Source organism: Cannabis sativa, chromosome 1 (genome assembly GCF_029168945.1).
Source record: "Cannabis sativa cultivar Pink pepper isolate KNU-18-1 chromosome 1, ASM2916894v1, whole genome shotgun sequence".
Taxonomy (NCBI): Eukaryota; Viridiplantae; Streptophyta; class Magnoliopsida; order Rosales; family Cannabaceae; genus Cannabis; species Cannabis sativa.
In genome coordinates this window covers 41,328,907-41,345,724 of record NC_083601.1, presented here as the reverse complement: position 1 = coordinate 41,345,724, position 16,818 = coordinate 41,328,907, and the positions used below count along the sequence as shown (strand labels likewise).

Here is a 16,818-nt window from a genome sequence, read left to right as displayed (position 1 = left end):
ACGTCATACTTAAATGAGCACTTAGTTTAATAGTATGCTCCACTTAAGAGGGGAGATATGGTCAACAAGAGAGATTTTTTCTTTTTCTTCTTTTAAATGAGAATGATTTTTTCTTGGCATGTTGTGATGAAGGGAAAACTTTAGAATAAGAAATAATATCCGAGAAGAAAGGGAGTTGAACTTTGTCTGGCCCTCGAAAGACAGGCTAAAAACAACAAAACTTGAAATGTGCTCTGTATTACTCCCCCATATCTCCCACCACTCCACATATGTTATTTTATTTTCATACAAAACAAAGGTGTCAAATCCTAATGTCTTTAGCTTTATCAAAAATACCATACACGTATATGATGCATACACAAACCAATACATGTAACATTCATATTCATAGCATACCTTACACACATATATACATGCCTATATGCGCAAGAGACAAGAGCTTGTTTGTGGACAAACACAATACTAAGTACACTTTGGATTAACTTACTTGTTGACACTAATAAATAAAATAAAGCACAAATTAGCATCAGAATTATATTGTGTAGGCTATATATAAATCTATATAACATACATCATACAAAGAAAAACCACTCAAAAGAACAAAGGATAATGATATGGTATGGGATGGCATGACATTTTGGTAATGTCTCACACTCTATAGCATTAGAGAATAATATAAATACTACAATTAAAACTTTGAGCCATTCTTTTTTTTTTTTTGGCTCCAATATACTTAACCATTGTAGTTTCTAAGTAGTAAAAGAAAAAAGATATTTTAAGCAAAAGCAAACTCTTTTTCCTCTTTTTTTTTTCTTTATTTATTTCTACTGAAAACTTGAACCTGGAGTGTAAATGGCAAGGTCTGGCCACTCATGTCCTCCTCCCCAACAGTTGGAATCCCCATTTTGAAGACTCAAATAGCTCTCTGAATTGCTACTGCTCTGCACCTCTATCCCCAAGCTCTGACCCGAATCAGAATTCAGCTCAGGACCCGAATGTACAGCTTCCCTCACCCGCCCCATTTTGGCACCCGACCCGTTTGGGTTTATCCCCTCCATGATGCCTCCAAATTGCCCATTTGACGTGAGCAGTGAGCTGAAACTTCCTGGGAGGTCTAGCAACCGACGGTCTTGATCAACAGGAGAACCGTAAACTCGGGTCGATTCGGGTTGTGGATCCGGGTTCTGGGTCGATGAGCTTGTGAGGGATGAGGAAGATGTTGGTGTGGATCGCTTTGGATTGGAAGATTTCTTTGTATTCTTACGGCTCCCACCACCAACCGGAATGTTCCTAAGAGCACCCCCTTTGGTCCAGTACCTCCGGCAATTCTTGCAGAAGTGACGAGGCTGTGAAAGATTATAGTTATTGTAGTAGCAGAATTTGGTGTTCATGGACTCACATCTTGGACATTTCAGAGTTTCTTGCTCTGGAAAATTGGTTTTGATGGGCTCGAATGTTGCAGGGTCTTGCATCTTCAACACCCCCAAAAGATAAAAAAAATGAACCTTTTTTTTTTTTCCTTTCTTTTTCAGAAACCCAGACAATAAAAGAGTAATAGAGATACAAAATTGGATTTTTAAGGTCTTTTCTAAAGTGGGTTTGTATCAGATTAAAACAATTTCAGTGGTGAGGGCTTGAATTGGGAATAAATCAAACTCAAATTCAGAACAGAGAAGTTACTTTTCCAGAAATGTTTTACAGAGGAAAACTCAAAAACCCATCAGCGAATATTTTGAGTTTTTTTTTCCCTTGTCTTTAAATATGGGTAAACTGGATTATGAATAGAAGAAAGTAAAATGGGTTTTCAGTTTCGAAAAAAGTTTTCCAGGGTTTTTGACAGACCCTGAGCTTTTCAGTGGTAGAAAAAGGTAAAAGCAGAGCTTAAAAGTGAATAAAAAGGTGCAACTTTTCTCTGTTCTCTTTCTCTTTTTTGTAACTCAGAGACGAAATCAAACACAGAAACGCCACTCTTCAAAGCAAATTAACAGACTTACTTACTGCCAGGCTATAACATGTTCGAGTTTCATACTCAATTCGCCACAAGATAAAACCGCGTAGCCAAAAGCAAATCCGGAAAAGACAACTCTTTTTTTTTTTTTGCCCTTTATCACTGAATTTCTTAACTGAAAAGCTTCATAAAAAGAAAAAACTCAATCCTCCTTTTCCTCCGTCTTCTCAACTGGGATGAGAATTAGAGAGAACTAAAAAAAATATTAAAAAGGAATAAATAGAGATAATTAGGGTCTGGAGAATTGTTCGATGGAGATGAGCTATCTATTTGTGTCCGCGTGAAAGTGACGACCAGACTTCAAATATAGGAAGAAAATCTCTCTCTTATGCTTGTTCTTATGCTTATGCTAGTTGTAGTAGTTAAGTGAGAAACTAATTGGACCGGCTTAGCTTTTATGGCTTTTTCATACAAGAATGTCCACTAATCATATATATTAGTTTAATAATAATATCAAAATATATTTTTTATTGGAAGCTTAAGCTCACACTATTATATATTAGTAAACCGTAATTCTTAGATTCTCTAGAGAATTCAAATAGTGGCTGAGTTTGTATTTTTCCTACTAACTATTTTATTTTAAGTAGAAGAACATCAAGTCAACTTCTATGATTAAATATTACTACATTAACCTTAAACATTTGTTTAATTTAAGAAATCGATATGATTAGGAGAAAAAACAATGTGATACATACCTTGTTAGTTAAGTTAACTAATATATAATTAATAGAATATTTTGTGGAAGTAATATTAGTTTTGTCGCGTTGCCAAAAAGCAAGCGAAAACAACTTTCCTTTTTCAAAGAAAATTATGAAAAAAAAAATATCGATTCTCATTAATTGATCACTATTTTCAGTTGATTATAGTATTTTGTTGTAATAGTATTATCTTATCTTATCTTATGATATTATACAATTATTTAAAATTTATAATGTTAACATGTCTTTGTTAGAGAGTAATTATTAGCAGCATGTCATTAATTAAAATGTCAAAAAAATAAAAAATAATGGCATTACTTGAACCACGCTATTCATCTTGACTCTTGAGTAAAATAATAGTAGTAATGGAAACTAGTGGTGATTAAACGATATCTTAATGAAAAGTTTGACACTTTTTATCCTTGAAAAAGCTAAATGAAAGTTTTACCAAACCATCAAATCTCAATCAAAGTAAACTATGAGAGTTAAATTTCTATAGGGTTTAGAAAATCTATGATTAAAAATAATTAGACATGATTGTTTGTCCATTATTTTAACTACACAATTATTATTTGCTTCGCACGGATGATGGGTGAAATAAAAAAAACTCTATTCATCTTTAATAAATCAAAATATTGACATAAAAAAACAATAAAAAAAATCTCAAAATATCAAGTATGCCATGTCGGCTCAGGAATTGATGAAGCCTAATAAGCCAAAATTGACAATTAAGCCAAGCCGAGAGAGCCCATTTTAAGCCGCAAACCAAGCTCGCGTGCGATCAAAGCAAACGTTATCATAATTAGGCATTATTTTAATCAGCAAATCAGAACCGTTAACTTTTTACTTAACGATATCACAACCGTAAAGATGTCTCATGCTATAATCGGAGGAGGAATCGTAGCGTTGGGTTCCAGTAACCCGTAGCCAATGCGAGCTGTGACACGTGGCAGAACCCCAACTCTCTATAGTTCTGGGCGAGAGAGAGAAAGCCAAATGTATGAGTTTAGATTTTTAGGAAGAGCTTCCCTTCAGGTTATTATTTACTGAACCAGTGAACCTGAACGCAGTGAGTTAGTGGGTGGCTAGTGGGTCCCATTTAGACTTTCCTTTGGTTTTTTCTTTTCTTTTCTTTTTTAGTATGTAGTTTTTGTATTTTAATTTGACTACTTTCTATGCTGAAGAGCCATTTCAACAAGTCTGAATAGATTTTTATTTTGTATTTTACTGTTATAGATATATATATTATGTTTTCCTTACTACGCACGTACGAAATCGCGAGTGGGTGTGGGGGCCCACCACTCGGGAAAAATTAACGGCTCTGATTCATTATTGATGAAGATAAATCAATCTTTCAAATCCATTTTTTTTAATCACCAAAGAAATATTATTTTTAAGTTCAAATTTAGTAATTAATTACTAACTATAATATAAATTCAATCCATATTGTCAACGGTTAGCACCTAATCACCTATTATTATCAATTTTAATTTTTAATTTGGACACTCCAAAAAACTTTCAATTTTTTGAAAAATTTCTACCTTTGAAATTTATAGAATATACATAAACTACTATTTTTTTATACATTAACATTTTTATAATTAGAGATTTTTTTTTATATATTTTTACTGTATTAAAAAAATAACAAGAAAATCATATAAAAATAATAAAATTACAACATTCAAATTCCAAACAATCTCAAAACATTAAAAAAAAATAATAATACATAAATAATAAAAAATTAGCAACAAAATAAAAAAAAAAAGTACCACATAAAAATATATTAAAAAATCAAATTCTAAATAAAATCTTAAAATTTTTAAAAATATTTAAAAATCCGTACAATCGTATTTTTATATATTTTTAAAAGAATTCCTTTATGCTTTTGATTTTAATTTTTCAAAAAAAAAAAATTAGAGAAAAGCTACTAAACATGATTTTATTATAAAATAAAATTTTATAGCTAAAGCTAAAACTCATAGATTACTCAAACAGTAGTAGAAATACTTTTGGAGCTTCGGACGCGCAAATATAATTTTTAAAAGTCGAACCAACTAGGGTCAATGTCTCTATTTAAATGAATTACATTTATTTTTTATTATTAGACCAAAGTTCTTTAAATAAAATTAAAGAACTTAATAGTTAAACTGGGAAAAACAATGAAAAGGAGAATAATAAAAAAAGACTTACATTTATTTATTATTATACCAAAATGAATTCTTTAAATAAAGTGATATTTGTTTCAATTTTTTTCTTAAAAAAGAAATATTAATAGTTAATTAGACTGTAAGAACAATGAGAATTAAAGAAAATAATAATAATAATAATAATAATAATAATAATAATTTCATCATCTAATGGGATTTTGATACTGAAAACAAACTATAATTTCAATCTTTTATTGGTAAAGATCATTCACTCTAATGTTTAGTTCATTTGAATCCATATTCTAAGAGCATTTCAAGGTAAAATAGCTCATTAGATTACTCGCAATAACTTCTTTATTTCATTTTTTAAAATACATTATTAAAATTTTATTTTCTCTATTATACTTATATATTTACATTATATATCAATTTTTATATATATATTTTTATATTATTTAAATATAATATCTTTACATGTATTTTATTAATTAAAATATGAAAAATACAAAAAAAGGTAAAAAGAACAATAAAAAATCAATTAAACGAAAAAAAAGAGAAAAAAAATATATAAAATATGTTTTACTTTTTCACTATTCATTGAGCTAATATAGCTAATTAGTAATTTTTCCCCCAAACTTTGACATATACTAAATTGTGCCTCCTGAACTTTTTTGGTCGTTAGAAATTCCCCCTGAACTATTGAGATTGTTAAATTTAAAGACTTTTGTCTAATTTCATTCAATTTTACTGTTTCAGTGATTGTTTATGTACTAAACCATGCTTCCCAGACTTTGATATCTACCAAATCATTCCCTTCAAACTTTGATATGTACTAAATCATGCCCCTTAAACTTTCATCTATAATATAATTTTTTTACTAAAATTAGACAAAAATCCTTAAATTTAACAATCTCAATAGTTCGGGGGGAATTTTTAATGGCAAAAAAAGTTTAGGTGGCACGATTTAGTACATGTCAAAGTTCAGGGGAAAAAATTACTAATTAGCCTAAAGAAAAATTCTTGAAGTTTGGAATGAACTAAAATAGTTACGAGTTTAAAGTATTTGTTGGAGAGCTTAATTTTAAGTTCTTAGCTATTTTTTTTTTTTTCAACTTTTAGCTATTATAGCTCACTTATTGTGAGTGCTCTTAGCTAAAATTTTAAAAAATTTAGTAAAATTATACCTCCATCAAGTGAGATAAATAGTAAACTAAGATAGATCATAACTATTCTTTTAGTTACTTGTAGTTGTAGCTCTATAAATAGTAGTGAGGTAAAAATATTACATTTTTTTTTCTCTCATTCTTTTAATTATTTTTTTATTCTTTCATTACTCTTTTTTATCTTTTTTTGTTGTTTTAGTTAAATATATATATATAGGGTAAATCTATTGTGGGGCTCCTTATTTTTTCCGCATGCTATGGGGAAAGAAATTGAGCCAATCAGAAGTTAAATAAATGTAAGTGTTGATAATTTTTGTTAAGACATATTTAACAGATTTTTTATATTTGCAGCTGGTGGGTATAGTGCTGCTGGCAGAGGGGCTGATGACTCGCCACGTGTCGATTTTGGGCATTGTATTTGCCCTTTTTCCTTTTTTTTTTCTTTCCAAATATACCTGTTTTCTCTATTAAATTAACTAAAGATTAGAATATATGCAAACTAATTTTTTTTTAACTTTATAAAAATATTAGGTAGAATTCATTTTATTTTGTACTTTCACATTAAAATAATATATTTTCTTTATCATTAAAAAAAAATATGTTTTAAAAAAATATGTATATAATTTTGAAAATGAAAAAAATATTAATGTGTCATAAAAAAATATATCACCAAGAAACTGGTTCCTTCATCAAGAAACCGGTTTCCTGGTAATTTTTTCAGTAATTTTTCTGGCGACAATACCAATTTCGATGACTTTTTCAGTGTCGGCAGCTAGGGGTGCTCGCGATGCGGGTGGTGCAGTTTTTGACTATTTTTCAAACCAACCCGCACATGTATTTTTCTAATTTCCCAAACCGCAGCGCGAAACTAAAAAGCCGCAAAAATCACACCGCAAAAAATGGTGTGGTGCGGTGCGATTTATGCAGTTTTTGCAATTTGGACTATCACTAAATAATTAAATTATTACAAATACAACAAAGTTTGAGCAACACTTGTCAAAAATATCATAAGACTTGAAAAAAAAAAATATGAAAAAAAAAATTTAAGTTTCAACGATACAATAATTATTTTTTCAGCAAAAAAAAATAAAAAATTAGTAGGCTTTGGTTAGGCCTTCACATATTAAATGAATATAAAAATTGAAATTTTTATAATATGCGATGCGGTGCGGTTTGAACCACATATTAACAATTCAAAACTGTAAATCGCACTGCACTGTGCAGTTTAGGAAAAATTCAAATCGCCGTAAAGAATTTCGAACCACATTTTTTTGCGGTATGGTGCAGTGTGGGCGATTTGAACAGTTTGAGTGGTTTGATGAACACCCCTACATGCAACAGCTCTAACGACTTTTCCGACATCGGCAATTACTCCGACGATTAAAAAAAAGATGCTAATCTAGAAACCCATAAAATTTATTAATCAATAAAATGAAAAAAAAAAAAAATAGAGGTTCCCACTTCAATTGTTGATGTTTTTACTGTAAATTCTTAAGTGATCCAAATCAATTTGTCATAATAATAATAATAATAATAATACAACGTAATATTATAGTCGAAATTGATAAAAAAAAATGACTTGATAAAAAAACTCCTAAAATTTATTGATGAATAAAAGAAAAAGAAATTTTCCAACAAAAAAAAAAAAGAAAAATAAATAAAAGAAAAAAAAAAGAAAAACACACTAGTTTAATATATTGAGTGAGAAGAAAAATTAGAATAACAATAATATTGGTGCGGAAACTGTCAAGATTTACATGAGAGTTAACTTAAAAAAAATAATAATTGAAATTAAAAATTAATAATGTTTTTAATTATTAATATTATTTTATTTTTTAAAATAAATATATAATTAAATATTATTATAATATGTATAAAGTTTTAATTGTATACAAGCAGTCCTATTGTAAGAGTATACACCTTATATCTTAATAACCACACGATTTAAAATCAATGGTTAAAAAAAGTTAGGTCCTACCATAGTCTTGCCCTATATATATATATATATAAAAATATAATATATCTAAATGACGGAAAGAAAAATATAATGATTTATGTATATAAGAATATAAATTGTAGTGAGTATGAATCTATCACCAAATCACATTGAATGGGCATTTCCTTGCTAAAAAACAATTCTCAAATTGAATTCAAACACATTCATATATGAAATATACATGTTTTCTTATTAAAGTCTCAAAGAGGGTCATGAATTGCATTAATAAGCAAAAGATAATATTCAGTAACAAAAATTGAATAACTATATACATATATATTGAATAATTTAAATGAGGTGGGGATAATATTTTCTTCACGCCATTATTAATACATGGTTACACTTGTTGAAAATGTTGCTATCTTTTAGAAAAATTGACATAATAATCACTACGTACTACTCAAGTGATGCGTGTGTGTGAGTATCCTAGTAGTATCATTATATAAATAAATGTAATATATACCACTTTATTGGTTTTGAATAATTAATTAATAAAGAGGAGTACTAATAAGTATAAAATAAACCTATGGCACCCAACAACACTCTTTTTCTTTGTATTTAATTAATATTATACTTCCACAAGTCCAACATCTGTCCCTATTAATAATCTTAACTTTCACCATCCAGATGGAAAAGACAAAAGAATAAAAGTGTTTAGAAGCACATGAACAAGGTGGAAACATTGACTGATTACACTTTGCTTTAGGGTGTGGGGTTGAGTTGATACACATATACATATTTGTGGTGAATTTTACATAAGAAGAAGAAGAAGAAGAAATTAAAGACAAAATAAAACTAATTGTTGTGGATGTAAATGTAATAATGAATGAACACTCTAAATTATGATTTAGAAGACAAGGACAATAATAAAAGAGAAAGAAAAGTCCCCCTAATTGCTTTTATGTATGCAGGATGACATCACTATGTGACAGAGTAATTAAAAGAAGAAATAAAGTGATCAGTAACACTGATGAACTTGGATGAACGAAGAGTTTAAAAAATATTTTCTTTTTTTTTTTAAGAAAAAAAATAAGAATAAAACGATTTTATGTTGTTTTGCTATAGTCTGCTAGTATTGACAAAAATGAAGTCTTAAATTTAAATTCAATCCGTGCTACAGTGCACACGGCATATATACTGTGGATTATAGTTTTCACTCCAAATTCCTTACATAAGAATTCATCACCAAATAAAAGATTTGTCTTATCTTTGGTGATGCTCTTAATACTTTGTAGTGTATTACTATTTTTTTAAAGCATATTTTTATAATATAATACTCCAATGGTAATGTTGTAAATTTGTGCCACAATAAAAAATGCTTTTTCTTAATTTACTCTTTCTCACTAATTAATATATTTTACAATCTTTCCATGAAAAAAAATATTATATGTTATTGTTATACAATCTTTAACTTTTTAATATAATAATTTAATAATCTTTTTACATATACTTTCATAAAAAGTAAATATTAAATTTGTACTAAACATATATTGAAATTCAATTATAAATTTAATCAAATATAACATTGGTTCTAAATTAACATTTTTAATGTTTTTTTATAATAATTTTTGATATTTTTTTAAAACATGCTTTTTAACTAATTTAACTAAAATATAAATAAGAAAAAGTGTTGTAAATATGAGCCAAGTTTTTTGATACGACACGAGCAAGAACATGTACGAACAAATATGGTATTTGACACGACACAAGACGAAATTATAAATTTGTACAGCACAATACGAATAATATAGGCTTCAACATAACACAATACGTACAATATGACAAGCCAGAAAGTATGACACATAAATACGAATAATCTATTCTAAAAGCGTAACATGTTAAAAATTTTATATTTGATAACAGTAATAATAATTTAAATATTTAAATTCAATTTTTTTAATGGTTCTAATTTAAATTATATAAAAATAATTGAAGTTCTAAAAAAAATACATAGCTTTAGTCATTATCTTATTAGTTGTAAAAATAAAATGTAAAAAAGTAGAGTATGAATTTGAATCTGTATAAGAAAATAGAACCCGAGTAAACTATGAAACAAATTTAAACACGTGAATTTAAATATAGCACAATACGATCTATATTTTTGATCGCACGATACCATATTTATGGCACACGCATTTTTATAGCACTAGTAAAAATAACTTTTCCTCAACTTTATCTAAAGGATATTTATGTAATTTTCTTAATTTGTTTCTTTTCTTTTTTGCTTTGTTTATCACTGATTCTCTAAATTCATTTTTTTATAAATTCAAGAGGAAAACTTTACTCGCATTCAATTCTTATTTCATATATATATATATATGATATTTTTTTGACATAATCTCTTATATTTCATTTAGAACAATTAATTTTTGTTATCATCTGTTGCTAATCTCTCTCTCTTATACTCCTTTCTATCGTTGTGGAAATATAATACGTACTAAGCATAGTGCAAGAGTAATAATGGTTTAGGTATCTTAGTGAAGAAGGTTATAAGAGAGAGGAGATCAAGTAAAGTATATATAATAATGGATGAAATAGCACGGGAATGAGGGATGGAATGATGGGAGGGAATTGATCAGGAAGGAATAGGACCCACGCAAGAGTGGCAGCACAGCACAGCACAGCAGATTAATTTGGATGAGTGATTGAGAGTGTGTGTGTGTGTGTGAAGTGGGGGCCATTAATGGAGGTATAGATCGAATGAATAGAAAGAAAATGAAAGAAGAAGTGGAGTATGATTTGATGGTGATCAACCTACAACAGAAACAGAAAGAGAAAGAGAAAGAGAAAGAGAAGAAATATATGTCATCTCTGTCCAACTACCATACGACACGCTTCCGATGGCGTGCCATTTGGGTCCTGATTGACGCCCACGCTTTTCCTCACTCTCTCTCTCTTCTCTACATTTCCCTCTTGCATCATCATCACATTCTAATATTTTACATATATGTAACCAATTTAGGAGGAAAGAGTACGGTATTACTAGTAACTAGTTTAGTTAAACATTTAACAATCCCATTCTAAATTCTAATCCACTCTCAATAAATATTATTATTCGTAGAATCATATTCCAACTCTGTTTAATACAAATCCCAAATATTCCCCACTGATTTCAGTACAAGGAAACGTCTTGATCAAATAAGTTAATTTTCATATAATAAACACCAAAAATAGATACATTAAACAAAATTCCCACTTATTATTTCTAATTAAAATATATATATTTAAAAATGAGTTTTGAGAACAAAATGTCGATTATGCAAAGAAGCTCCAAAATAAAAAATAAAAGAAAAATTAAGTTGGGAAATTTAGAAACGTTGAATATGAAAGTGAAACTACATATAAGTAGTATCCTAACACACACATACACACAGCATGATATGATGAAATGAAAATGTTGCTTAATTTTGGAAAATTAAGAAAATATAAGTCAAAAGGAAAAAAAAAAAAAAAACTGACTAAGGGAATATATAGAAAAACTGAAATAAATGATAGAAATATTTTATGAGGGGATCGGAGGAACAAATTGTTGGAGAAGAGTACATACATATATTAATTCATTTAATCAAGTCATCAATTCTAATTTACCTAATAATTAAGTTATTTTTCTTAATTTTTTTTAATTTCTAAAAAAAATTAATAACAACAAAATAAATGTTAAATATTAATTAATTTTAGGTAGGATTCGAATCGTCGCAGCGCACGGATGATAATAATATAATATAGTACATTGCTCATTCTCATATATACACGTAAATATTTTATCCAGCAAAAAAGAATTTCTTTTGTGTATTGGTAGCTAATCCTCTTGCTCATAATTTTATTACTAAGCTTGCTCATAAAAATACAGGTACAATCACCATTATCATGTATGTGTGAAATTGGCCATATAAATATAGAGTTCTTATGTCTTTTTGTCATCCTTTGGCGCTCTAGAGCCTTTGAATAATCTCTCTCTTAAATAATAAAAATAATAAAAAGTACGAATACATCTTTGATACACTCATATCAATATCACTTATTGAGATTAATAGTAATAACTTACCCAATATATATATACAAAACTAAAAACTAACACTATTCTCTAATATTGTTGCACGTGAATGTTGTATATCACCAGTTTTTTCAATAGCAATGCTATATATGTTCATCACTCTTTTTTTTTTTTTTTTTTTATTTAAGCGTTTACATATTACATTAGTATAATTTGGGACTCGAACCCAGGACTTCCAATACACCACGCACCCCCTATGGCCACTTGAGCTAGCCTCAAGTGGTTATGTTCATCACTCTTTCAATAATGATTTTTATTGACTTAATTAAACACACTAACATGCGCGTTTTTAATTTATATACAAATAATCGACTGATTTTGAGATATTTCAAAAATAAAATCTTAGAATCGTGGTGCTATTGGTATTGGTATACCTAATTTCCTAATATCTACTATATATGTTGACAATAATATCATTGTGTGCGTCTCAAAAATCTTCACTACGTATACATATCATATATGTATATATATAGTTCTCTCTTGAAAATATATATATTACAATCATAATAAATGAAAAGTAGATAATTTTATAGCGCCAAATACGTATAATGGATGACACGTTATCTTATTTAATTCTTTATATAAATTATATTGTAATGTTAGTATATGTATAATTTCAGACGAGATTTCCTAATTAAAATTCTCAATGATTTTCTTATATCATAAAAATATAAAAAATTATATTTCCACTAGGCATTTATAATAAGAAATACGACAAAAAACAAAAACAACAAAAGAAAAAAAATAATTAACAAAGATAAAAATACAAAAAAAAAAATGACCTTTATAGATAGAGCATGAATAATTCTTCCACTAAAAAAATACATTAAAAAAATAAACAAAAACAACCCATCAAGTTTAGCAAAAACATATATAAATTTTAAAAAAAAACACTAAAAACATATAAGCAATATTAAAAAAATATTACAATACCATACACAACAAAACATAATAAGAAACACTACAAAAAAAAAAAAAAAAAAAAAAAAAAAACTAACAAAGATAAAAATACTAAAAAAAAAAAGACTTTTATATATGGAACATGAATAAGTCTTCCACCAGAATCTGAATCGGATACTTCATCTACATGCGGGTGTGTGCAGATTTTTTTAGCGGGTCTTTTAAAGTCCGGTTGCTTCCCACTAATTTATTTCTTGATCGCAACTTTCTTCACACTCACAAGGGATGAGATCTTCTCATCATCACTAACAAAATCACCAGACTCAATAGACATATTATCAGTGGAATGAGTTTGCACCATTGAAAAATTATGTAACAAGAATGCAATCTATAAAAAAAAAAAAAAAAAAAAAAAAAAAAAGAAGAAGAAGAAGAAGAATGAATGAAAATTAAAATATGAAACATATATATATATCACTAATTTAAAATATATGTTAATTGACATTAAAATATATTAAATTGGCTTGATATGATCATATGTATAATTAATATCAATTTTCAATATTTTTCCAATAAAATCTGATAATATATTATTAAGATCAAATTATACAATATAATATCATTTCAAATTTGATAATAATTTTTTAGTTAAAAAATGATATGTTATTAAATTGGCTCTAATACCATATCAATTAGTCATAAAAAATAGTTATACAAATCTAAATATAGAAAGTTGAATCATTAATATATCTATTATAATTTAATTAAGAATTTGTATGAAATTTTGTAAATATGTTTTCAAATATGTACATTTTTAAAATTGTATTTTTTTGCACATTTTTTGTAATTATTTAAAAAAAATGTATACATTCATGTAAAATGCTCATATTAATTTTCATTGTATTATTTAAATATATGTTTATTTAAACCTATTTTTAGCAATAAATTTTTTTATTAAAAACAATTATAATTATAATGTCATACAAACTTAAAAAATAAATTATTTCAAATAATAATCTCTACCATACGTTGTTTGAAAAGAAAAAGATGAGGGGACATAATATTTAAACACGTTTTATATTATCCAAAGATCATCCACACTAATAATCAAAAAATAACATAGGGTATGTTTGGTGATATTTCTTTTTAATTAAAAAAGTAAAAATATATTCTAAAAATAAATTCTATAAAATTTTCACTTTTTAAATTTTTAATTGTGAATTAAAATTTTAAAATTTTTTCTTAATTAATACTTTACACTCCGATCCCAACCTGAATCTTGAGATCCGAACTCTGCCTCGATCATAGTCCCAGACTCGGACTCATTGTCTCAACCCTAGACCCGGATATCTGACTTAAATAAAATAAAAAAATAAACAAAAATAAATTTTTAGAATACAATTTTATTTTCTGTTTTTAAAATTAAAAAGTAAAAGTAGCTATAAAACGCTTTTTTGTTTTTTAAAAACACAAATTTCACTTTTATTTTTGTAATATAAATTGAAAAATAAAAATATTATCAAACGTAGCTATAAATTAATAAGAGTATTTCTTAATTTCTTTTATTTATTTGTTTCAAATGTGAATGAGAAATATTAAAACAATAGTGAAAGAGAAAGGAAAATGGCATGTAAAGAACAAAAAATATAGTCTAGCTCCCAATTTTCTAAAATAATAATAAAAAATCATATATACATTAAAAAAATAAATAATCATGAATAAAAGTGTTGTAATCAAAATCCAACTAAAATATGTTACCAAAAAAAATCCAACTAAAATATATATCTATGTATATTTTTTTTTGCAATACATAACATTTCAGCCACACAACTATATAATGAGAAAATCTCGAACATATAAAATAGAAAACAAGAAAGTCATAGTTTAATAAATGGTGGGATTCGTGGGAATTATAAAATTGGGAATTTATTAATATTTCAATTAGTGACACATGACGCAAAACAAAACAGGACAACAAAGTTGATGTTATGGTAAAATAGTGGGTATTTAGAATAAGTTTTTTCTTTCTTTCTTTTTATTTTTTAGAATAAGATTCAGTGAGGGCCGGTGAATTGGGATCCAATCCAAGTTTTATTTGGAGAAGCATTTGGGCCGCTCAAGAGCTTGTAAGGGCCGGTGGAAGGAGGGCTACTGCAAGTAGTTCTTCGGTTAGTATCTTACTTAATCCTTGGCTTCCAAATGATTCTAATCCTTATGTCTTGACGAGTAATCCTGGTTTAGTTGATCACAATGTCTCGAGTTTGATGGTTGTTGGGGAAAGATCTTGGGATGTTGAGCTTCTTAATGATATGTTTGAGGAGAGAGATATTCAGTTGATTCGAAGCATCCAACTTTCTTCTTCTCGGGCTAGAGATGGTTGGTTTTGGAGCATGGAGTCCTCGGGCTTCTATTCGGTTAAAAGTGCCTACAAGTTCCTTCAATCTTCAAGTGGGAATTGGTTATTTTTGCAAGATGAGAACTGTTGGAAGCATCTATGGCAACTGCCCATTCCTCCCAAAGTTCATCACTTTCTTTGGCGTGCTTGCTCCGGTTGTCTCCCAACTAAGGTACAACTTCACTCAAAACATGTGAATGTAGATCTCTTGTGTCCTTTTTGTAATATACATATGGAGACTATTGTACATGTGTTGTTGGACTGCCCATTTTCTCAATCTTGCTGGGCTCTTTTGGCGGTTAACCAGTTGGCTCCTGGTTCTATTGCCGAGTTTAGCAGCTGGTTTTTTGAGTTGCTAGCTGATGGCCGTGAGGAGGTTAGTGTAGAGGCTGCGATGGTGTGTTAAAGTATTTGGCATGCTCGCAACGAAGTGCAATGGAACCATAAGTCTCGGTCTGCTTTGGAGGTAGTGAAGTCGGCAAAAGCTGTCCTTGGCCAATGGAAAATTACTAAATATGAATCTCCTAATGCTTTATTTGCTATGGGGGATATCTCTAAAAGTAATTGTTGGCGTAAACCTAATGAGTATACGGTCAAGGTGAATGTCGATGGTGCGACTTTTGAAGCTCACCAAAACTTTGGTTTCGGTTGTGTTGCTCGTGATCACCATGGTAAGCTTATTGAAGCTATTTCTGAGAGTCGTTGGGGTTGTGTTTCTGCTGAAATAGCTGAGGTCATTGCCATCAAGGAAGCGCTAAGTTGGATAAAGCGCAAGGGCTGGGGTAGGGTGGTTGTTGAGTCTGACGCTTTAGTTGTTGTTCAAGCAATTAATAGCTCAGTGCATATGCCATCCCAGTTTGGTTTGTTGGTTGAGGACTGTCGTACTATTGTTGCTAGTTTGAATAATGTCCTTATTTCTTATGTTAATCGATCTGCAAATAGGGCTGCCCATTGTGTTGCTAGGGTGTCTTATTTATCGTCAGGTTGTACTTTTAATGAGCTAGATGCTCCGCTTTCTTTGTGTGACATTGTTAAGGCTGATGCCTGTTAATTTTTTAATGAAAATCCTTTATTTAAAAAAGAATAAGATTCAGTAAGTTTTCATATCATTTTCCGTAATAGTTGACGAAATACAACACTTTTTCGTTGACTTTAGAAGCGCATTTATCCTTCCAGATTGATTTTTTTCGTGTTTACTTGCAAATTGGATATGAAAATATTAGTTTTAGTTATAATTTTTTTTTTTAATTTTTAATATATTTAAATAACTAAATTATTCAAATCAATAAAATGTGTGGTCTATTCAAGCTGGGATATAACAGTCAGACTGGGTTCGCCTTAAATTAGAGAGTATTGCTATAAAAATAAATAAATCACGGGTTAATATGAATAACTAACCTGAACCTAGAATCTAACACAAAAAGGTTCAAAAAGATCTAATCAACTAAGTCTCTAAC

At 28.4% G+C, this 16,818-nt stretch overlaps 2 protein-coding genes across 2 annotated transcripts; one reads left to right on the top strand and one right to left on the bottom strand.

The window, feature by feature from the left end:
* Positions 1-504: 504 nt before the first annotated feature.
* On the bottom strand, positions 505-2,641 carry LOC115706919 (dof zinc finger protein DOF3.1). The gene has a single exon (XM_030634689.2). The coding sequence runs from the start codon at positions 1,470-1,472 to the stop codon at positions 825-827; it is 648 nt and encodes a 215-aa protein (XP_030490549.2). The 5' UTR covers positions 1,473-2,641; the 3' UTR covers positions 505-824.
* Positions 2,642-15,902: 13,261 nt separating this feature from the next.
* LOC133034652 (uncharacterized) lies at positions 15,903-16,412 on the top strand. The gene has a single exon (XM_061109901.1). It carries the CDS (start codon positions 15,903-15,905, stop codon positions 16,410-16,412), a length of 510 nt encoding a protein of 169 aa, XP_060965884.1.
* The last annotated feature ends 406 nt before the right edge of the window (positions 16,413-16,818 follow it).